The sequence below is a fragment of the Gymnogyps californianus genome, chromosome 7, assembly GCF_018139145.2.
Source record: "Gymnogyps californianus isolate 813 chromosome 7, ASM1813914v2, whole genome shotgun sequence".
NCBI classification, from domain to species: domain Eukaryota; kingdom Metazoa; phylum Chordata; class Aves; order Accipitriformes; family Cathartidae; genus Gymnogyps; species Gymnogyps californianus.
In genome coordinates this window covers 38,425,884-38,450,166 of record NC_059477.1, presented here as the reverse complement: position 1 = coordinate 38,450,166, position 24,283 = coordinate 38,425,884, and the positions used below count along the sequence as shown (strand labels likewise).

At 34.5% G+C, this 24,283-nt stretch overlaps 1 protein-coding gene across 1 annotated transcript in view; it reads left to right on the top strand.

Moving 5' to 3' along the window:
* The window catches only part of LRP1B (LDL receptor related protein 1B), a 749,866-nt gene that overhangs the window by 593,286 nt on the left and 132,297 nt on the right, over window positions 1-24,283 (top strand). Inside the window, exons 44-50 of the mRNA XM_050899978.1 lie at window positions 9,235-9,427; window positions 9,899-10,024; window positions 15,643-15,771; window positions 18,289-18,408; window positions 19,451-19,564; window positions 19,761-19,910; window positions 23,016-23,138. Coding sequence (XP_050755935.1) covers window positions 9,235-9,427; window positions 9,899-10,024; window positions 15,643-15,771; window positions 18,289-18,408; window positions 19,451-19,564; window positions 19,761-19,910; window positions 23,016-23,138 — 955 coding nt within the window. The remainder of the gene's footprint in view (window positions 1-9,234; window positions 9,428-9,898; window positions 10,025-15,642; window positions 15,772-18,288; window positions 18,409-19,450; window positions 19,565-19,760; window positions 19,911-23,015; window positions 23,139-24,283) is intronic.

Genomic DNA, 24,283 nt, shown 5'->3' with positions numbered 1-24,283 from the left:
AACTAGTAGGTTATGTGGAAACAGTTTAACTTCGTCTATGCACAGGGTATAACAAAATACGCATCACAAACATGAAATGGGAGATGATGCAACTTAGTTGCAGAAACCATTACTAAAATCCCATCTTTTTATCAGACCTCTGGCTTTCAGTTTACATCAGCCAGACAAACTGGTCATTTAGTTTTCTCAGCCACTGAACACTGAAACTTCTAATTTTCCTAGTATATTGCCTCTTGGTTTGGCTTTCTGTCATTTTAACTCTTCTTCCCCATTACAGTAAACAAAAAAGCTGAAAGCAATAAACTGAGTCCAACATGCTCTTCTGAAGGCTTTTTGGGAGCTCTAGTGTGTTACCTATACAAAGCTATACTACTCTTGGTTGTCCTACACCAGTACCTGTTTTGGGAGAATCAACTAACTCTGTTGTCAAAAATACTGATCTGCGTTCTCACATGCTATGAGCTTTGAAACAGAGTTGTGTGTGTTTCCTGGATTCAGAAGGCATTTTTCCTGCATTAGTTAGATGGGGATTGTCGTACCAGAAAAGAAACCCACCAGGCTGTTTCATTCAAATCTGCACTTAAACTCTACTGGGCTCACTAGCAGTGCTGCAGCAGAGTTGCTCATCACCATTGTAGATGCATTCTTACTGATACAAGAATGCCAGAATCCAACCAGGAAATTGTATTATTGATCTAGTGAAATAATATTTCCAGGGCAGTTGTTTTTCTTTGTTCATATGCTGTCCAGCTTGACAAAATCTCTGGTTTCTGTAACATTAGGATAATACAAGTAATAATCATTCCACCGTTCTGGTGATCTGAGATTCTTTAGGGTGTTTCAGCAAGGTCCTGCCATCAACTGCCTCTCAAAAATAGTTTAAACAGATTACCCTTTTCCTCACGATCTCTGCTTCATTGCTTTCTAGTTTCAGTTAAGTTAACAAAGGCAGAAATTGTATAGTAGAACAGGAAATGCTAATGGTAATGTAATGAATTTTCTTCCAGATAGCAACTTCTTTCTTCATTCTACTCACCACAATAATCTAGTACAATGAATGGGTAAATAGTTTAGCAGTATTGAATTGACTCTTTTAAGTGGATTGTAAGAGTTTATTGATTTTGTGTTAAGCTGATATTTTAATACTAGTATTTGGTTGCTGGAGTACTCTTTCAAGTTTGGAAGCATTTTTTTGTTTCTTTTGTTCCTTTTTATTACTTAGAAGATATACAGGGGTGTTTTTTAACATTTCTTGCTCTGCTCTGTCAGATCCTCCTGTTTAAAAAACAAAAGTGGCAATTATTTTTTTCACAATCTCTTACCCTTTTTCTTCCACTTTTGCTCCTGCCCTTAGTTGGATTTAACATTGTGGCCACAGCTGTTTTTAGCTGCTTAGTGCTTTAATTATAACATTTTGTTCTTGAACGCAGAGACTGAGCCAACAGCAAATAAAGCTGATTTTATGTTTTGGACTTATTTTTCCAATAAATTGTGGGCTATTTTGATTTTTTTCCTTTTCTTCTTCAATGTTGAGTATTCTGTAACATTTTACATATCAAGAACCTAGAAATATAGTTAATTTCCTGTGAACAGACGTTTGGTTATTTTCTAGCATCCAGGTTGGAAAGTTTTGATCTCGGTTAAGGTTCTGTGGGCCTACAGGTGTGATTGTCAAAATCAATATGGTTTTAGAGGTGTCTCCAGTAATTATAACCTTCATGTAATTGCAACTTTCCAGTAATTATAACTTTCAATTTCTAGACCATATGTTTTTATTCTGTTGGAATTCTGTATTTAAGCAATTAAACAAGTTCCAAAGTTGGTGTTCAACTTCTGTTATCTTCAGTAACATTTTATCAGATCTGTTCTTCAAAGTACTAAATGCAGAAATGGAAGTTAAAGGTTTGGCTATGCATTTATGAAAAACTTGACTGTATGATTGACATCTAAAATTACTTTTCAGACATATCATATTATTTATTTGTAGTACAAGTATGATTGAGGACAGCAGAGTAATTTTGGTCAATTCTTGAAAGGTATTCATGATGATATCAACGTTACCTTGAGAAGTGGCCGAATAACTCACTAAGGCAGGATAAAAGTGAGATTGGACAAGGTAGCCAGAACAGAGATAAATCATGCAAAATATTAACAATTAGAAATGTAAAATGTCTAACCCCATTAAAATCAGAATGTGCTAAAAAATCTCAGAAAAGATTCTCACTAAGATCTAAACATGAGCAGTTACAAAAAGATGCAGGTCCTGAATGTGATTCTGAGTTGAAGAATCACATTGCTGTATTCTCTATATACTAATAAATAATCAGATGTGAAAACTAACCCGAAGGAAAATAATGTCAACTAGAAGGCAGGTATTTTAATAAGCTTGGATGGTTGTCTAGAAAAAAAGTAAGATTGAGCCTACTCTTCATAGAGAAATTATTTCATCAGTTTCTACTGCTTCCTTTTGATTTTGTTAAACAGCACTGGAAGCAATAATAGTAGAGAAACAAGAAATGCTAGTAAAAATTGATATTGTTAGCACAACGTGCACAGTTTACCACCTAGACATTTAAGTTCATCATGTTTTGCCTCTCCTGTTCCCCCTATTGTGATAGTTTATTGTTAGGTTCCAAGCTTTTTAATCAATTCATTCTTTCTGTATTTGAAAAGCAGCTAGAATGGTGTGGATAATCTTGGAAATTAATGGTACTAGAAGTGGAGTTGTGGTGGATTTTTTAATTTTCTCTGTTCAGCAATATAAATATATTAGTTGTAGCGGGAATGTTCTATTCTTGCAAATCTGATCAAAAAGAGCCTTTGTTTCTCAACTTTCCAGATGTCCATGTTTCCCTTTAACATTTTTCTGAAGAAGTCCAGAACCAATATGAAGAGTGAATACCCACCCTGCTTAATTAGTTGTTTTTCTCGGGAGTTCACTCCATTGACGTTGATGAGTTGCCTTCTTTGAGTAGTTCTGTAAAGTAATGCTAAGATCGAACTTAATGAAAGTGATTCCCTAACCAATGGCAATAAAATCCTCTAATCCGTGTGAGCTAAGTAGCTGGTTGACTCAGATCCAACACTCTCAGTGTGGGACTGTTTGCTGAAATATCTTGACGTCCAGTGTTAGTAGCCTGGTAGAAATTAACTGAAAGAAGGAATTAATGAAAAGATAAAAATAATCTCTAAGGCTATGGAGAGTAAGATTATTTATACCTCAGGATCCCACAAAATTCTAGGAGATTGAAATAAAAGTAACATTAGATGAAGTTTGTCATTGTCATTTATGATGTTGAAAATCAGTATTGTGTAATTAATAAGCATGTAATTGCAAAGAATCTGGTTAATATAGTCGTGATTTACAGAGATGTATACTTTCCATTTGAATGGCACTGAAAAGTACAGGCCTGTTATAAACAGTTGCTTAATATGTCATTCAGCTGAACTGCAGCTCTAAGTATCAGCTGGAACACTGCAAATTTAGCAATGTGGTTTGGTTTTCAGTGTCTTAAATGTTCATTTCTAGCATGGACAAACAAAAATTAATTGCTGACGAGGAAGCACTTCTGATTTTGTTACATTGCACTTGGACAATTCTATGGAAACAGGATCTTACTCTTCTTGGTCAATGTGGTATTCTAGTATGTCCATTGTATCCTTTGTTATGTGATTGTAATTCAAGTTATTATGAAGGTATTTTTGAAAGATACAATAAATGAAAAGAAAATCCATGCATGAAAGAGATGACAATGATGAAAATACGGTCTTTATTCAGACCAATCAACAAAAAGCATGATTATTTTTAGTAAAGTATAGCAGTGATTGACGCTGTTCTTCCACAAAACCCAACATAAACCTAGACTAGCAATTCTTCTAATTTCTTTTGTGGCAACAGGAACGAGGAATTGGTAAACTCACAAGTGTTCTCTTCAGTACCAAATTTCTTTCTTCTTCTGTCTTTAACCTCCCCTTCCACCTCGCTCCCCCGCAATTGTTTTTTTTTTCTGGTTAACAGAAGATTTTTGTCCTAATAACATCACAATGTTGGAAGGGCAGAATTTGGATACTCTAGATCAAGGCTGATAGATTTGTTTATCCAGCAAGAGATAGCATTTTTGCTTTTTATTAAAGCAACAACATAAAAACAAACAAAACAAGGAGTCTGATCTAAGTGTATCTTTTTTAGGTGGCTAAATCAAATACATAAAAGTTATTACTTAGATTATTTTATTTTTTTCCCCTGGCTGTGCAACTGGTTTCCCTGTATCACAGTCTCATATAATTTTTTTTTCACAGAATCGTTGTCTATACTCTTTCAAAAACAGTATTCATAACTCAATAATAAATATGGCATTCTATTTTATGTCTTCCATTTGAAAGAATAAAATAAATTCTCTAATTTTGATTAATGTGGTGCTCTGTATAAATCGGTTCTGTCAGACTGAGTTTTCTGATATTCATCTAAAATGTTATTTATTTTTAGATTACTGATATTGCTTTATACTTGTGTAACGATTTTATTATGCAATTGACTTCAATTTTAACCTTTTTGAGTGTAGTTTTCTATACTAGATTTGTCATTGTTATAGACCTCTAAGTAGATTTGAGTATCTTTAGAAGAGTAAAGAGCCCTTAAAAAACTTTTAAAAGCTTTATTAGATGGCACTGCCTATTTATTAAGCATTTTGAAAGAGAAGTATTACCAATAAGCCATTCATTAGAGTTAAAATACTTAAAAGCAACCCATATTTTAAGCTGATGCATTAACTTTATGCACTCATCTTTAAAAAAACCCTGTCTTTCTATAGAAGTTAAGCATTGTCATGGTAAAAATTGTTATGAATCTAATTCTTACTGACAATCTAATAAGAGTTTTAGGTAAATCATTCAAATTATAGTATCCTGGCACAAATTCTGGTCTACCTGACATGTCTACCTGACTGGCTCCTCCCCTTTTTCAGTCGTGTTTTTCTAGAGAAACTGCTACACATACCTCAAATTTAGAGCATTTATATGTTAAAACAAAAGCTGTCTGGAGAACTTAAAAATCAGAACTTAAAAAAGAAAGGTTCGCAGTGAAAATTAAATTGCCCTGCTACTTGTGACATTCCTTCCCCAGCCCCCAGTCTCCTTATCTCTTTACAGGAAGCACAGAAAACTTTTAATCTGTTATTCAGAGGTCGAAGTACATGCTGTAACTGAATGTTGGTATCATTCCGTATTAAAACATGTGATGTACTATTGGATGTGTCTGACTTCCACTGGTTCAGGCGGAAGGGACGGTGGGGATGTCTTGTTCAGGTTTCCGTAATGTTTTAAAATTGTACATATATTGTTGCAATTTTTGGTATCAGTTTAGACTTACGATAAAGTATGTCAAGACAGGGTCTTTATATGATTGATTTTGCTTTATACTGTTAAAAAAACTGTTTAAAAACTTGTTACTGTAAAAAAAAGAAATCTGTTCAGATCTTTGTAATGCAGAATGGCAATGCATTGCTTTTTTCAATGTGTACACATTTGTTCAGTACCACATTTCTCTCTTCCGTGACCAAAAACATTGCTGATGACCATAATTATTCTTGCTTTCTGCCCGTGGCACAGGGTGCTTTTTGGCAGTTTTTGTCCTTTCTAGAAAAGGTCTTTAAGTATTTATATAGTACTGAAATAGTTTGTGGGAGTACGTGAATGTGGCCTTTCTGAATTAAATTTTGATTACATTGTGGTCTATATCATGCTTGACTAAAATTGATGGTTGAGGTTGTACCTTCTAATTCTTTTTACCTGTACATTGTCTGCAGAGGTTCAAAAGTTATTCCATGTATGGTATTCTGTGTAACAGAGATGTGCAGTTTCTTACGGAACTTTGTCCTTTTTCCCCTCTGACTCAGTGTATTCCAGCACAGTTTCTGCACCCGTAGTTGAACAACAGGCAGCATATACTGCTGTGGTACGATTGCAGATTAACTGGGCATTATGCTTGTGTTGATAATGTGCTTCCAGAAGGGATATGTAAAGAGGTTTTTGCCTGTATTCTTGTAAGTGGGAGCAGTGCTTTGGGTCGTTTGTGCCTACTCAGCCACCAATTTATATAAAAATTGCTATAAGTTGATAATCTTGGAGTTTTTACAATTTGAAAACATGATTTTTCTTATGATTGAATGGTGATCACTGATTCTGCATTGGCTTTCTTCTCTGTCTTATGTATTTGGGTACGTGCATTCCCTGAAAGACTGCGGCAGTTGTCTTATGTCTAGGTCCAACGCTTAACAGATTACTATCGATAACTCAGAGGAATAAGTCTGCAAAGTGCTTGCATTGGCTTCCATCATTATTTTTGTTAGAGACAAGCAATCAGCAAGAAAAAAGGAAGCAGGGAGTAGTGGGCAGACCCTTTTGTGCTTCCTACCCTTCCTGGGCCAGCCAGATGGGGCCACCCAAGGAGGATTTCAGCAGGGTCACAGTGTAAGAACCTGAATTTTCATTACATGATCCTGCTAGTGAATCTGCAGGTATCTGTCCAGAGCTTCAGCCACTGCTGGGAAAATGAACATGCAAGCTGTACAGAATGCAAGATTTAGAAACATAGATGACTTACAACAGGTTTGATACACAACAAATTTGGTTGATACTGAATCCTCAGGACTTAAACATGATTTGGCAGGTAACCAAAGGATGAACAGACTTTTAAAGAAATCGTCTTTCATTGTCAGTTATTCTGATCATCCAGGAGTGCTATCAAGATTTTAAAAAAAATAATTAGAAATTGTCAGTCATTTTCAGTGTTATTCTATAAACTATAAAGTTAAAAGGGCTGTAAAGTTGACCAAAAGCTGGTAGAAATAGGAACTCTTTCTTTTGGATGCTTGAATAAAACCGGTGTCCTTGGATAGTGCTGTGACATAATAGAGGAGACTTCAGTGAACGAAATGCTATAAGCATTAGTGAACAAATGTTCCTGGACGTTAGCTTTTGTGACCCTTTATTTGGATCTCAAATCTCCCAAGGTTGAACAACGATGATGAGTTCTGTAATGAATTTACATTCTTTTGTTACAATTTGAGAAAAATTATGACAGTGCTACAGAACACAGAAAGCTGAACAGAGTAGTGCCTTCTTTAGCATTGCTTGTGACAATTAATTCCTTCAAACTGGGACAGTTGCACACTATCATGGAGAAAAAATATAGGGTTGTAAAATCTGCATGGCCAGATTTCGTACAGAACTTTCAGAAACATACACAATTGATTTTTTTTTTTTCTGAAATGTGTCTGAATATGACTAGCATAGGCTTTTAAGAGTGTACTATGAAAAGTGTCTTACAGTAAATGTGCACAATTACAGAAGAGGTCTTTTGCCATTAATACATTCCCATTTATCTTTTAATACTTTTAATTTTGAAAAAAGGTTGGTTAGAGAAAGTTTGTCCTCTTGGGACACTTATGACTGGAAAAAGTCTTCACTGGAAAAAAGGATTTGCTGGTGAAACGTTCTTTCAAATATGCAGAAATATATATTGTGCATAGTGATGCAGAATTTGTTATAATTATCTAATTAATATAAGTAATTTTGACACTATATCTGTATAAGTGAATTTAAACGTGGCCAGGAATGCTCCTGTGCACTGGACTACAATTACTTATGTTAGCAAATTGTTGCAATATCCTGGGCAGTGAACTGACATAGGTGTGAACAAACTGCCACTGAAATATTACTTGGTATTGAATACTGCAGAGCTAGGGCGCCTTCTTCATCTCCAAGGCATTAAGGAGGAAGGAAGGAAAAATGGGAGGGTTTTATTCACCAGAATTGAATTTGGATGTCCTATATATTAGGTGAATTCTTTATATGAAAAGAAAGACTTCTCCCCCCCCCCCAATTATTTATTTATTCATTTATTAACTATGAGATTGACCATTACTACTTCTTTCTCATCCCATCATTTAAAAAAAAAAGGTACACAACATCCACTTGCAAGTAGGCTAAACAGTGTACCTCTTGGCTCTGCGTGCACAGTGCAGCCTATGTGCCTGTGTGCAGTCAGCATGAATAGCTCAAATTCATCAGATGTGCTGTGTTTATGCAGATAATTATCCTCTATATTTCAAGTTGATTTCCATGAACTCACATTGTTATTAAAAGGTCCTTTGGGAAAGAGGATAAAGGACATAAAGCAGATGGAAAACCATGGTGACCGAAGTAGAGATACAGGTTGAGCATTGATGATTGTAAAAAAGAGTGATTTCTGTTGGGTTGTTAAAAGAAAGATATTCTTTTTCTGGTTTTATCTCAATTTCCCTGTGATAAGTAGCAGCTAGGTACATAGATGCAGGGGTTTTTTGCCAGCCTGGGTCAGAAGAACCATTCCCACTTTATAAATATACATAAGTTACTAATTTTCCCAGAGAAATGTGGAAGAATACAATGCAATAAATATGTTCAGAATATTATTTATTTTCATTATCTAATGGAGAAATAATAACCCCCTTCCAATAATTCTGTTCAGCCAAAATTAAATTTTCAATGAGAGAACTGATTAAAAATGTGTTATATTCTTCAGAACAAGAACTGTACATTAAATTTTTAATTCTGATACATAGAAAGAAAGAACATATACGAAAATATTTTACAAGAGCTGTGATTTAGATTGGGATTAAATTAATTGTATTTCTGCAGTTTTCTTTCAAACCCTACTATATAGTGAACTCCAGTTCGTATTTTCTTTCTCAGTTTTAAACTGATAATTAATATGGTGACTGAGGAGATTTTTTTAAATTGGAAGACACATACAAAACATTTATTGTCTTGGGTTCAAGTTTCTAATGTGATCATATGATGAATGCTCCTCAGTTCTGAAACATGCTTCTCGCTTTGATTCATAAAGACTCAGAATTTTTAGTCTTTCAGCCATGCTACAATACCTCTTGTTCTCTTTTCTGTTTGAGCTATTAAGCAGGTGGTGTGTTGAGTAGGTATTTTTACAGGCACATTTAGATAAACTGTGATTTTTTACTTAAGGAACAGATGCCTGGATTTCTGAAATTTGGACCCTTGTAGCATCCCTTTAACACATTTTAAGTGCTGTTATCTCATTTTTCCAGGTGCTGTAGGTATAGAAAGTGTTTTGTCTAAAACTATAAAGGGATGTGAGTCACAGTTTGCACTTTTAAAACAACTTACTCAGCAACAATGTTCTTTCTCATGTTTCTCTTCTGTACTTATGTATTTTAGGTAATTGTCAAATCTGGACCAGGTACCTTTCTCAGCCTGGCTGTATATGATGACTATATCTTCTGGTCAGATGGAGTGAGGAGAGCTATTCTGCGTTCCAGTAAATATACAGGAGGAGATACAAAAGTTCTTCGTTCTGATATCCCGCATCAGCCAATGGGCATTATTGCTGTTGCCAATGATACTAACAGTTGTAAGTTACAAAGCAAGATACACTATTTTGTTAATTCCAGTATCATTCATTTCAAGAATTTTACTTAGTTTTAACCAAGTTAAAATATTTCATGGTGTTTCATAAATTCTTTTTGTTGTAGGAACTGTTAACAAAAGATGGGATATAACCTCTTCCCCAAGTAAATAATTATTGAATGACCATTTTCTGCTATGGACATTGTGCTCATTTGATAGCAGTTAAATCATTTCCTCTCAAATATCAGCAGTTTTGAATGTTGTGGGGGTTTAAAATTATTACATTCAAGGTAACTCCGTTTGTTTGTCTTTAGTATGCTAGCATCTGAGGCATGCTGACATTTTCATCTGACTGATAAAACTTGAATCAATTGCCCATGAATCTGAGATATGGTGATCTTTGCTCTCTCAAAGACATTGGCCATTGAAGCAAATTTAATAAAACAGAGTTCATCTTTTATCATTTGTTTTTCAGGTGAGTTATCTCCTTGTGCACAAATGAATGGAGGTTGTCATGATTTATGCCTTCTGACTCCTGACGGACGAGTGAACTGCTCATGTAGAGGGGATAGAATACTGATAGATGATAACAGATGTGTGAGTAAGTAATACTAGCTGACACAATGCTTTTCTATGGTGTGATGCAGTTGGCTATCATAAGCAAAGACAGTTGGCCCGAGCCATTAATTTTATAGCTTCTATATACTGTAAAAATTGATCTGGCAGTTCAGCACATACCAGGCTTTTAACTATTCTATGTCTTACAAGGCTTTTAAGTATTAAAAAGCATTAATACTTTTACTCTCCTTAAATTCCAGTTTGGGTAGTTGTGTTCTACTCAACATTTCCTATTTGCAGTTTGTTTCTGTTGAGTACAAATATTTTTATTTCATGTCCTTAGACATATAAAATAATTGTAACTTCTTAACGAGCTGTTGTATTTTATCATGTACAATTGGTGGTTTAGTAATTGGGAAATGTATTGCTTTAAGTTGGCAGACTCCTTGGAGACTGGTTTTGTTGGAGAATATTCTGTATTACACTGTTCTAAGTTCTCCTCGCATCTTCCCATGCTTCCTCGGAACCAATATGTCTCAGTACATGATAAAGAAATATGAGAGAACTGTTTTTTCATAGTTCAAAAGTGGTTCAGAATATATGGTCATCCATTGCAGCTTTTTTAGATCACATTGTCCCTGTGCAGAATTGATGTTTATGAACATGAAGTATGTGCTGGTAATTTGGAAGGATGCGATATATGTACACACTCTGCACTCTTCCGGCTTTTCTAATAATTTGGAGAAAACCTCCATCACTTTGCTAATGCTGTGCCTTAGCAGGAGTGAATTAACTGGAAAGCTTTGGGCTGTTTCCCCAGGGATGACCCACATTCATAATGTGGAACATGACTTTGTGCTTCTCCCCTCAACAAGTGTAGCTGGCTGGATTTGGAATGGAGGGCAAGCTGGGGGGGAAGCGTGTGGTTCCTTATGTCTTTGTAATGTCACTGTATTATAGCTCTTCTGTCACGGTTAGAGACCCCTTCCGAATTCCAGTGGTTTATTGGACCTTTACCTCTGTGGGGCACAAATCCCAACTCTTAGATCAAGTTCTCCACTTCCATATTTATCTGCCAAGTATGCCTGTTCTGCTGCTTCAGTTTCATAGCTTTGACCCACCTGCTTTCTCTAAATCAAATGTTTTGATTGTAACAGTAGAGAGACACTGTAACATTCAAGAAAAATTATATTTAAGTTTTGTATATGATTTAGCAAGATTTACCATCCTGCTAGAAGCTTAGGCAGTTTGCTTGCTTCAGACTCTTCTGTGGCAGTCTGTTGCTCCTGGACAGCCTAACAAGTGGCTTCTCTTCTACCGATACAGAGTCACTTTTAAAATGCTGGTCTGTATACGCAGAGCTGTGTTGGTGTGGGATGTGAAGAGATGTAGTCCTTCATTGACATACCTGTACTGGTTATTTTGCAAACCTACTCCTTTGCTAACAGAGTTTATTTTAGTCATGCCACTGATATTTTTCATGCTAGAATGATATTCGGCTTTCCTGGTGCATCTGAGTCAATAGTATTTTCATATCAGTATTTTCGTAACAGGAAAGAATACTGTAGTTTAATGATCAGTTGAAGAAGAGCAAGAAGTGTGCTTCTGCTAAGGACAGTCTTATTCTCCCTCCCATCATATGCCTTTCATCAGCAGGAAGAGTTGTATAACTGAATGATGACTGAACTGACTTGCTTGACTGGGAATTAGGATTTTTTGGGTTTGGACCTAGTTTTGGTTGGATCAGTGAGCAGAGCTCATTCAACTTGACACTGCAAGATCACTTGAGCCAGTTAAAGAGAACTAGTGAGAACAAAAGACTGTGATGAGGTAAAGGGTAGAATTACACCTTTAAGTATTGATGTGATTTTAAATTGGCTCAAGGCATCCTTAGTGCTGGACCCCAGTCCTTTAGAATCAGATTCTTAGGCTTGGCAGCTCAGCTACACAGCTTTGTGAGGAGCCTGTAATTAGTTTTATACCATACCAAGCTAATTGCCTCGTTATTGAATCCAAGATTTTAATCCTAAGATTTCTTTTGCCATGTTTATTTTGGATCCATAGCTTTGCCTTTTGCTTCATTTCCTAAAATATTGTTATTAAATAAAACCAGATGTATATATTAATTATGCATATAATCAGTATAAACATACAGTAGCTACTAACATGTCCCAGACAAATACGTGAATTGCTACAGTTTTATACTGTACTTTCACACACTTCATAGTTCACCTTCCACCTTTAGCTTTGGCTCACACATACATGTTGTTATTAGTTGTTAACTAAGTATTTACGTAGTGCATTATAAGGTCACTGAGATTTCACAGAAAGACCTGGTTCTGTACTTAAATATGGAAGTATGAGGGTTAAAACTCTTATCCTTCACAACAGGGAATATACAGCTGATCTAGAGTCAAGATGCAGTAGTAAAGTAATGTACAACTAGCCTGTATTACATTTACAGCGCTTACTTAAAAACGGCTTTGTCTAGCTGTATAATTGAGATATAATGAATTTTACAGATGATTTGCAGGGATAAAGATTTCAATTTAAACTATAACACTGTTTCAGAGTAGCAGACTTCTAGTCTAGTAACAGAATCCAGTGATCAGTTGAGATTGTATGGACAGGAATCTGATTGTTAACGGTTGAAAGATATAAATTAAGACTTTACTACTTTACAAAAAGATATTTTCCACTAGAGCCAAATGTTTCTGCTTCCTGCAGATGGAATATTACCACCACGCTTATATAATCACCTTATTTCACCCTCCCACACTGTCAAGTTTTATTGATTTTGATCATTCAAGAGACCTCTTGGAGCTGGAAAATTTCCTTAAGTTCCATTGCCTACCAGTCTGCACTTGTTCTTGTGGGTCAGATCCGTCGCTTGCTCAGCTAGCATCCACCCATCCCTTTACCCATGAGACAGAGTATGGTAAAGTACAGGTATTGCTAAAGACTTGGAATTAACTGCCACTGCCTTCTCTGAATCTGGCAAGGAATTTTTCCTTCATTGCTAGGCTGGCAAGAGCTTAATGGGTTTTTTTACTTTCTCACAGCAGGGCAGAAACCTCATTGGCTGATAAAGAAGATAAGATCAAATTGTAGCATGTTAAAAGTTTTTCAATGCTTGGTTAGGGTATTTATATCATAAACATTTCAGTTTCCTAGATTAATTAAAATCAGAGAAAATACAAAGAAGAGTTGGAATTCTTAATATCTGGTGCAGTAAGGAGACAAATCTTTCACTGATCCTCATTTTACCTTCATTAAATGTAACGGACGTTATTTATTTCATGTAATGATTTAAACTCATTGCATGAATGCAATAAAAGTCCTGGTTTGTTTGGAGGTGGATGAGAAAGATGGCTGCTGGCATCCCAAAGAGGTTGAAAAAACCACAAGATGAAAAACGTAACTGCTATTATGGTAGTAAGATACTACTTTCTTAGTAATAGTTATGATGTTTACATATCTATCATACTTTTACCTATCTCAGTAGTAATTATTTACATGCATTCATTGGGTCTGTCTACGGCTATATCAGATGAGTTACTGAAGTTGAACCTTAATTAAAACACTTCTTCTCACCAGTTTCTTTACCTTGTCAAGAAAGTGATCAGCAGTGGACATGAAAGAGGTTCAACAGATAAATTCATAGGTCTGATAATTTATTTTATAATATTATATGGCATTTACATTTTCCAAAAACATTACAACTCTTAAAATTGCTATTAGGTAAAACCGTGTTTAAATCCTCATCTAGACCATGATGTCAGATCCCATCTTCTGAACTATTTTGTAGAATGTTTGCAGGAAGTGTTGATCTGAGTTATTAGTTAAAAAAAAAAAGACTTAGATGTTAAACATTGGAGTTGACTAGCACAGGAAGGGTGGAAACAAGACAGACTATAGTTTAGCTGTGAGATCAAAAGTTTCTTTCTTCATAACACAGTTGAAAGGGATACTCAATAAAATTGAAAGTTAGCAATTCCAACTGAGAAAAGGAATTAACTGTCCTTTCAAAGTGTAATTAGACTATGTAACTTACTGCCAGTCAAGATTCTTGAGACAAAGCTTCAGTAAAATTCAAAGAGGGATTGGATGATTATATGGGTAATAAGACTACCCAGACTGCTTATTTCTCATCAAAGAAACAGTTTTGAAAGGCATTAAAATGCTTTGTTTCTGAAAGTTGGGGTTTGAAGCAATCTCTACAAGGGTTTCCAGTTAGACTTTAACTGAGGGCAGATTATACTATACGTACATTTTGATTTTTTTTTTCCCATCTTTCTCTAAAGATTGCAGTCTAAGATGCTGAACTAGATGAACTACAAATGTAATTGAGAATTACTTTTCCTAAGATCTAAGTTCTTACAATGCTAAAACATGGGGGGAAAAGAGAGAAAAATAATTGCTGTGATAAACTTGATTAAAATGTAAAGGACTGTATAAATCATATTCAAGATCAGATCTCACCTTGTCTAGAATCTGTATTTTCAGCACTTCTTTTATATTTTTGTTCATGTTTAAATCAAATCAAGAAATGTTTTCAATTTATATTGGCTTGACTTTTGCATATAGCAGACATTGGTTCTTCCTGAATTTGTGCTGAAATAATTATAATGGAAACAAGAAAAAAGCATAATAATTAGGTATCATTTCCCTATTCTTCCTCTTGAGTTGTCCTATATACTCTTCTTTCTCTCGAGTTTGATATTTTGTTTAGAACCGTACACAAAGCAAATGTACGTGCTATCGTGAAGTTCATGACCAAATTGTTCTGTGTCAATTTTGTGATACTTTTTTAGTTTCTAACTGAACTAGTAGAAAATCTATATACAAGAGAAAGCAGGAGTAAAAATTTTGAATGTACATCTTTTTCTCTTCTGAAGTAATAGATAAAACAACCTCTCTGAGAAGGCAAGAACGCAAAAAATTTACATATCTACCAATGATTTTTTGTGAATAAAAAGAAATAAGTGAAGTAGAAACAGCAGGTTTTCTTCAGTGGGCGTTAGGCTGTATCTTCAACATTGGATGTAGTACATTAATGCTGGTACCTGTGTACACACTGAGCAGCTGCACAGTGCCACAAAACAGAGTTGAGAGTTCCAATTAACTGCTAGGTAATGGTAAGTGTTTACTTCTTGCTTTTGGATGTGCTATGTTGAAGAGGTTTTTTTAAACATCTATTAAGAAACAGTTACATACAAGCTGGGGATTGTGGAGAGGCACGTGTGTGTAGAGGATAGCTGAGCACAGTAGTTACAAAGTCATCATCTTACCAGAATCACTGCCTTTAAGTTGCTTCACTACATGTTCCTTCATGGATATTTGGCTATGTATTTTTCTCTTACAGACTCTCTTTTACCTTGATTTGGAATTCACCCTAACATGAAATTTCTGGAAATTGTTTGCTATTTAGGTATCTGTCCTCAATCCTGCATAATATCAACAAATTTACAGGGAAGCGTAGCAGTCTTGCAGGCCACCACTTGGTAGAAGCTTTTAAGTTCTGATGCCATTGTGGGGGTTTTTTGTGCTTAGGTTTTCAAAAACTGTGTAGGAGATATTTTAAATGCAGCCAACATTTTTCTCATTTTCACTAAGTGTAAAATCTATTAAAAATTATGTGTTAATGTGTTTTATTTTTAGCTAAGAATTCTACTTGCAACATTTATTCAGAGTTTGAATGTGGAAATGGTGAATGCATTGATTATCAGCTGACTTGTGATGGCATCGCTCATTGTAAGGACAAGTCTGATGAGAAACTTTTCTACTGTGGTAAGTATTTCTAGAAGTTTCACCTTCACGTTCTTATTTTGGTTATACATGCTTACATTGATTCCTCTGTGACTTTTCTACTTATTCATACCAACTGCTCACCAAGATGCACAAGAAGAAAATGCCAACGCACACGTTAAAAAAACCCTGACATTAAATGGATAGAATTACTTACACCTGAACATATTTTCCTTGCAAACTTCATGTATTAGCTGACTTACATTTAATAAAAAGCATCTCAAATGTTCTCATATTTCTGTCTCTAAAACAAAAATAAGGAAAAACACAGCTACTTGCTTTTTCAAAGATGAAAAATTGAGTATTTTCAGCTTTAATTTAGCAATTTTGATTTAGTTTTCCATATTTAATAAGATTTTCTCTGACTGTGAATAGAAAACACTAAAATAGAAGTATTATAAAATACAAAAATGGCTGTGTAGTAGATATCTTTCCACACAATTTTCTCTTTAAGTTTATATAATTGTTCTTTACACCAATCAGTCTGCATCTTGCAACAAGTTAGACTCAAGGGTGTCTACTCATTACTTTCATAATTTTCCCGAGGGATTCTATCCTTATCTGGGTTTTTTGCCCTAATAATCACAAACTGAATCACTTACAGGTTTTTTGTGTCCAACTGAGTTTGCCTGCTGCAGTGTCTAAAACACTACTGTTCAAATAATTTTCCTAAATCACTGAGTCACCTTAGTGAATTCATGTATCCTGCACGTTAAGTGAAATCTCCTTGTTACCTGTGTGCCTGTAACTCATGGATATACAGAACAAGATAAAGGCCGAATCACAGCCTTGGTATCTATTCCATATTGTTTCCCATATGAACAATTACATGTCATTTCAAACCCACCCATTATGTTTATACCTGCCACCTCTATGGTTTTATGAAAATGTCTGCTTTAATTCCTGGAGTTCACCTCTGCCATTTTAATAGCCAGGGTTGATACTGGAAAAAAGAAACGGAATAGCTTTCTTCTTTTTTTTTTTTTTCCTTAAAAAAAATTACCACCAACAATCTGAGTATAGCAACTGATACCGTGTCATTTTTTTTCTTCTTTCATCTTCAATTTGTGTCCTGTTAGCTTTCAGACTTCTATGTGATAATTGCTTTGATCGTGTTATGTAAAACTAAAACAGTAACATTCCATCAGATCATCTACATGTAGATAACTAAGGAGGTTTGTTTGTTTGAATCTGAAAAAAGATATCACATCAGGCAAGGAAATAAGAATCTGGAATATACAAAACACTGTAATTACCCGAGGGGAGAGGCCCTTGAATTACAAGCGACAGCTTCAAAGCACTGAAAAGTAAATGACTTATGTCTGTGAATTCCTTCTTAGGTTTCCTTGCTAAGTATGTGTTGATATATTTGTATTTATGTATACATATTGCTTAGACATAAGAAGTAATTAAAAAAAAAAAACCAAACCGCAGCCCACAAAAAACACCACCACCACCACCAAAAAACCCAGTGAGCTGTATTTTTATATGGATTAAACCTCTTTGTCTCTACTATTAATTTTAGTTATTTATTTCATTCACAGTTCATGGAAGAAAGATTAAGGTTTCATATAGTTTCTTTTACCTTGTTAGAAGAGGAGAGTAGGTTGAAGGAACAGAGAGAAAGATCCAACAATTTGTCTTTCCATGGATTTGCCACATAATTTTATGAAGGACATTATATTAATTTGTAGTGTGACAGTGTACATTTTCCCTGATTTAAATCAACCATACTGAACTTTTTGCTACACATTGGAAAAAGCAGGAAGAACTGTGGTTCTGTCATGCACTAGGTCATATACAGAATGTTGTTTTCTGAATCTGATAAAGTACAGGATGCTGGACTCATTATTATTGATTAACTAATCCAATGAACAATATTTATTTATTATTGTGGCATGACTTCTACAATGGTTAGGGCTTCAGTAAGTAATTCCTCAATTTTCAAACGTATCAACATATGTAAAATTCATACATTCTTCAACAGTGTACCTACTTGAGCAGAACACTTGCGGTATTGGTATTCAGAAATCCAGAAATTTTTCAGCTAATATTTTTTGTTATTTTACTCTCCATTTATTCTTAACTTGGTTTAGGGCAAATTTGGTATGTTTCATTCTGTATGATAGAATTACTGATGCTATATGTGAACATTGTCATATGCCTGACAAAAGTGTGTCAAAACAAATGCATTTAAAACACGTGGGCTTTTTATACCAGAAGATAATGAAAACTGGGAACTATGCTTTCCTTTTTCATTTTTTGTCATTCTTTCATTCTTTCTCATCACGCTTTCATTTATTATTCTTTATCTGTTTATCAGTCCAAGTTCTTCTGCTGGACCATAAATGAACAATTTCTGAAGTTTTTCCTGTAGCTTCAAATGCATTTTAATTTAAAATGTTTTTTCTGGAATGTTTGTCTGGTTTTAATGTAAAGCTATTTTTATTATATATCAAGTGTCTAAATGAAATTATGTGCTTGTACTTAACTTTCCAGAAAATAGAGGCTGTCGGAAGGGTTTCAAGCCATGTTCTAATCGTCGCTGTGTTTCAAGTAACAAAGTATGTGATGGTGCAAACGACTGTGGTGACAACTCTGATGAATTTGACTGTAAAGGTAAATGACAGTTACTTCCAAGGTGAATTTGGAATATTGCTCTGTAAATACTTAGTACATAAATAGAAGTAGCTAGAAAATAACTTTATTGGAATTATGGGTGATTTGTTTTGTTAGAATTCAAAAACAAGCAAGTACACAGTGGTACGTTTGAGAAAGCGTATGTTGGGATTGATATGAAGACCGATTTTGGTTTACACCTACAGTCCTCTAGAAGGAGAGTGGGTTTGGCTATGGAAAACTCATAAAATACATTTGCTGCGTCTTCTGTGAAGTAGTAAATGAGAGAGTATCTTTACTACAGATGGAAGGGTAGAAAGATGGGTGATTTCTTCTCTGCATCCGCTGCACTGTTTCTTCTTTGAAGTAGCTAGTGTTCTGTTTCTTTGCTTCTCAGATGCATGGCAATGTCTGTGTCCTTTGCAAAACTTACTAGAATTGTTCTCCTTTTTATATCAGAATTGTTTTTCTTTTTGTGTCTTAAAACATGAATATGTATATCTATGTGTCAGCCAATGAATAAAGATTAGCTAGCAGACAACACAGATCCTTAGTTACAATTCAGAAAGATTGGAGGGGAAATTATGCTAATATGCACAATATATAGCTAAAACCTATGTAGCTGTACTAACTAGCATTTTTTTGAAAGCACTGCATGGTTTTTAATAATTTAGCTGAATATGAGTAGAGAGAAAAGCATACAGGCAAAAACCCCAACCTGGTGTTATATGAAAGAAATCTGCGAGATTCATAGATCGTCCTGAAAATGCTTCCTCCTTCCTCACATGGTGATTATCTCAAATTGAGTTGAATTATCTAGAGAGAGACTTTTAGGCTCAAAAAATAAATTTAAAAATTAGAAAGTTATGCTTTCAAGTTTATTAGACCTTATATTTCTACTGAATTTTTAGCTATGGAAGGTTCAGTGTGTTCTGAATGCCTCATTCTAAAAGGTAGAAGGTTTAAACATAATACATACAATATGCATCTGAAGAGTCTGTTTAGTACACAAATTTATATCTTTTATAACTGTATGTTATAGATTCAACGTGTGCTTCAACAGAATTCCGTTGTGCAGATGGGATTTGCATTGGAAAATCAGCACAGTGCAACCAGATCATTGATTGTACAGATGCTTCAGATGAAAAGAACTGTAGTAAGTTTGCGTTGTGCTTCATCGTAGCATCTGTTCCATGATTGTTGCTTGTTATATAACAGTTAATTCATAGTCATTACTAGTTGGATACCAGCAGCTGCATGGTCCGCGCAAACTCAAGCTCAACCTGAGAACCGAACTATAAGGCTCTCAATCTCTGTTAGGTGTGATATAGTAATTTACTGTCTCTTTCCAGATAATACAAACTGTGCTTACTTCTATAAACTTGGAATAAAATCTTCAGGATTTATTAGCTGTAATTCAACTTCGCTTTGTATACTGCCAGAATGGATATGTGATGGATCTAATGACTGTGGAGATTACACAGATGAACTAAAATGCCCAGGTAACTGTGAAAAAGAAAAAAAGAGAAAAAATTAATTTACTTTTTTACATTTTGAAAAATATGTTCCTATATTTCTGGTTCTTTTTTCTAATTGTGTTGCAAAATGTTTATTCAGTCAACACTGTTTTATTTAATACAGAGTTTAATATAATGCTGAATGCAGTTTTTTTCACCAATCTGTATTTTGTGTTTCATTAGATTATGCAAATTATTACCAATTACTACTGCATTTCTCTGAGGAAAACTGTAATATCTAGCTTTCTATTTCCTCCAGGTTAGGTCTGTCATTAATCATTTTTATTTAAGTAAAACATTAGTCATTAAAATGTCAAGCTCATCAAGCATCAGCACAATCACTCAGGAACTTTTATTAGCTACTGCTTTAGTGGATGGTATTTCTTTTCTTGCTTACTTTTTTTACTTTCTCTTTTATTTTGTTGAGGTACTTGGGATAGGCTGCCAGGGTAGAATCCAGGGTTATTGCTTTTGTGATTGTTCTGGTCTTCAGCCGGTACAAAGCAATCATGGTACACTTGAGTCCCAGTCCCAGGGCTGAGGTTATTTATGTTATATTTAATGTTAACCAATGCATTATTCACAATATTAAATTCTTACCTAATGCAGGATGGCATTTATGTGTTTACTCCTGTATTATCCAGAACCCCTCATTTAAGTTTGAGAATATTAAGTACAATATGTAAACGTACGTATAAATAAAGAAGTGATAAGCTGTATTTAGAATAAGAATACTTTAATGAACACAGGTTTATTGATAAATATTTGTAGGATTAGGCCCATCCTAGGAAATTCTCATCAAACTGAAGACAGTGCACTAGTAAAGAAACTCTGGGGATGTCAAGCCTGCATCTCCTCCTCTGCACCTTGAGCTTTTATACAAAAATCTTAAAATTAAAAGTTAGTAGTGTTTTTTGCTCATAGTATTCGTGTTACTATCGTCTTCCAGAACTTCATTCATTCTTTTAATTTCTAGTCTAGATGTATTCCAGTTTATAGCTGTTCTTATGCTGAGAAGGACCTTGTTGTCCTTCAGTAATCATATCCTTACTTTTTACTTGCAATGGCAGATAAGCCAAGGCATTTTAGAATTCCTGCTTTCAAGATAGGGATATCTGTCTGTGTCATCTTAGTCATCTCAGCCTGCATCTCTCTTGAATATACCAGACTAGTATGCAGCATAGCAGATGAAGTCTTACTTTTGCCTTTTATCCGTGCAATTTTAATATTTTGTTTATGTTTGTTTTCATAATTGACTCACACTAGATTGTAATTGTTCTCCTGTAACCAATACTTCTTTCTTCTAAGAATTAGTATTTAGTAGAAATAAATATTTACTAATTAGTGTTATTAATTTGTAAAAATAAAACTTTTAATTTTGTGTTGTTAAATACCATCCAATTTTTGCCAAGTAATTAACATCATCTGATTATTCCCATTTAGTATTCTGTTGTTCTGTGTGATAATCCCATTGTGTCACCAGAAGCTTCTATTAGAATTCTCATGTATTTTATGCCAACTTTATTGATGAAAATATTACCAGGATCCAGAAGGAACCTAGAACTTTGACACTAATGTCAATCAACCTGACATTAAGAACTTTCATCCTTCCTATAAGCCAGATGCGTATTAAATTATAGTTTGCATTCTAATCTCCATATTCTCCAGATTATCTATTAATTCTTTAGAATTTGCTGTATATAACACTTCACTGAGCTCAAAATAGCTTAGATTTACTGTATTTCCTTTGTCTATAGGGTTTTTTTTCCATACCGAAGAAGATTTTAAGGGCAGTATGCTATAGCTTCAGTAAACTAATGTTGCATAAGTAAACTAATGTTGCATTTTATTCCATCATCCATTTATTTGTATTACTTTATTCTGTCTTCCAAATGTGTGCCAGAAAGTTCCATCATTTTAATGTGTGACTAATTGCCTGGATCGTTCCTCCCTTTACTTGGAAGCAATACCATTCCAATTCAACCTACATGTGATTTCCTTTGCCATTTCATTCAAAACTGACCAACTTTGGAACATTAAGTTTTTGAGTGTTGTTTCTATTATGAATATGATAATTCCCATTAACAGTCTTTATTCAGTGTCATTGTTCTTACAGAAAATTAAGGCGAAATACTCATTTAGAGGTGGCTATACTTAGACAATCTTTAATATCTACCCAGTCATCACAGACATCCCACTTCTTTCTTTATTCTTTGTTTCTATTCATACAGCTGTAGAAGCCATAAATATGACAACTTTAACTTTCTTTTTAAAAAAGGGCAGGGGCGAGGGGAACAAAACCAGTGTCGATAGCCCCCATACATTAAGGGAGTAATAGAAACCTTGGAAGAGAGCTTCAATGATCTCCAGTGCTTGGAACTAGCGTATATTGCCTGGGTTTTCCCAGGCAAAGACCTTGCTTGCGATTTTGAAAATAACCTGTGCCACTCATTGGACTAATATTTATGCTTATGTCATGAAACTAAATATATGGTGTGTTTTCTTTCCTCACATCTGTTTTCTAAGCATTCATAAAAGTAAAATCTTAAATGACTTTCACGCTCTACAAAGAAAAAAGGCAAGGAAGAAGAACTTTTTAATTTGTGACAAAGTCTAAATCTCTGGCTCCAACATCAGTGGTATAGTTCCAGTTAGTCATGCGTCAGATTTGTAGCTTATCCCAGTGAATATGACAAAAATACTGCCACAATTAGGGTATCTTGTAGATGATGGCAGATAGATCAGAAGGGCAATTTCTTCAGCTGGTGTAAAATAACAAGCAGTGTTGATCTACCTGAGCTTAAAACCTGTAAACTGAACTCCTTTCCTCTATAGGTCCTTTTAATTTAGTTTGAAGCTGTGCTCTGATTCTTCTCTAAATAAATGAAGTGTTTCAGCTCCCTAAACTACTTAGCTATCACTATTTTCTCATTTGCAAGAGCACAATTAAATAATATAAATAGTATTTTTTTGCATTTTTAGACATAAACACTGTTGTCCATTAGTATTCAGAAATTTAGCAGAAATGTATTAGGCTCCTAATCATACTAGTAGAGACCATTTTACATTACATTCTTTATTTTATCACAGTTCAAAACAAACCCACATGTGAAGAAAATTATTTTGGTTGTCCTAGTGGAAGATGTATTCTGACCACCTGGCTTTGTGATGGGCAGAAAGACTGTGAGGATGGAGTAGATGAATTGCACTGTGGTGAGCATTTTATCTTATTTGTATTTCTGTAGTCACTAATGCACTTTGAAAACAGAAAGAAGTGTGCATTTATATCTCAGAGGTTGAATCTAGAGCTGTATAAAAAGATCTTTAATACTATATTCAGATTCGACTCTCTAATACTTCATGCTGCCAATATCTTAAACCCTATCTCATGCCAGAATGAAAGCCCTATCAAAATCTTTTTTCTCCTAAAGATGTGTTTGTATACAAACTTTTCTATTGCTTTAGTACTTAACAATTTCACTAATTCTTCATAATTCCTCATTAGGACGGTTTTATAGATATAGTCAGTTCGTATCAGTATCTTGACCCCAACAGGAAGTAACCCAAATATACCTTTATGACATAAAAATAGACATTTCTTTGCATCAGAGGCCATACAGGTATAATTATTTAAAGTAACAACAAAAGTGATGTGAATAAAATACAGCATAAACTGTGAACCAGGTTAAGGGTCCATTCTGTCTCAGATCTTTTAAGATTCTTAAGCTCTACCTGATTGAGGAGCAATGCAGGTTGGTTTTGCTCATAGTGAGAGCTGGTCTTTTAACTTAAATTTGTATGGATTAACTGAACGGATTATTTCTATAATTAAATTGTAGCAGAAGAGCAAAAAGCAGTATCAAGTTTTCCTATTCCCTATTTAAATAAAATCTGAAATTTGTGGGTTTTTTTTTTTTTTGGCTTTATCACTTAACATGACTGAAAGTTACACGTTACTCTCTTCATGATCCAGTTTCCATTAACATGTTACCATGTTTGGTTTGCACTTTACATTGTATATATACATCTTATATCTTCAAATTAGGAACTGCTGTGCACCATGAAAATCAGAAGGTTTTGTGTTGACCACATTCATCAAGTGTAACTCGATGTTTACGTTTCCAGGTTTTATTACACATACATACTTATATGCAATATTGTAAAACCTATTAGCCAATTTTTGTGGGAGAGAGGGAAGGGGGTTTAGTCAATTATTTTTTCCCTACTTATTGCTCTTACCCATTTTGAGGTACTTGTTACAATACTCTACTTTTAAATTCAGATTGCATTACCTAAAATTCTTTTTATTGTTAATATTAAAATTTGTTGTCATCAGTTAAAACAAAATAAATTTTATT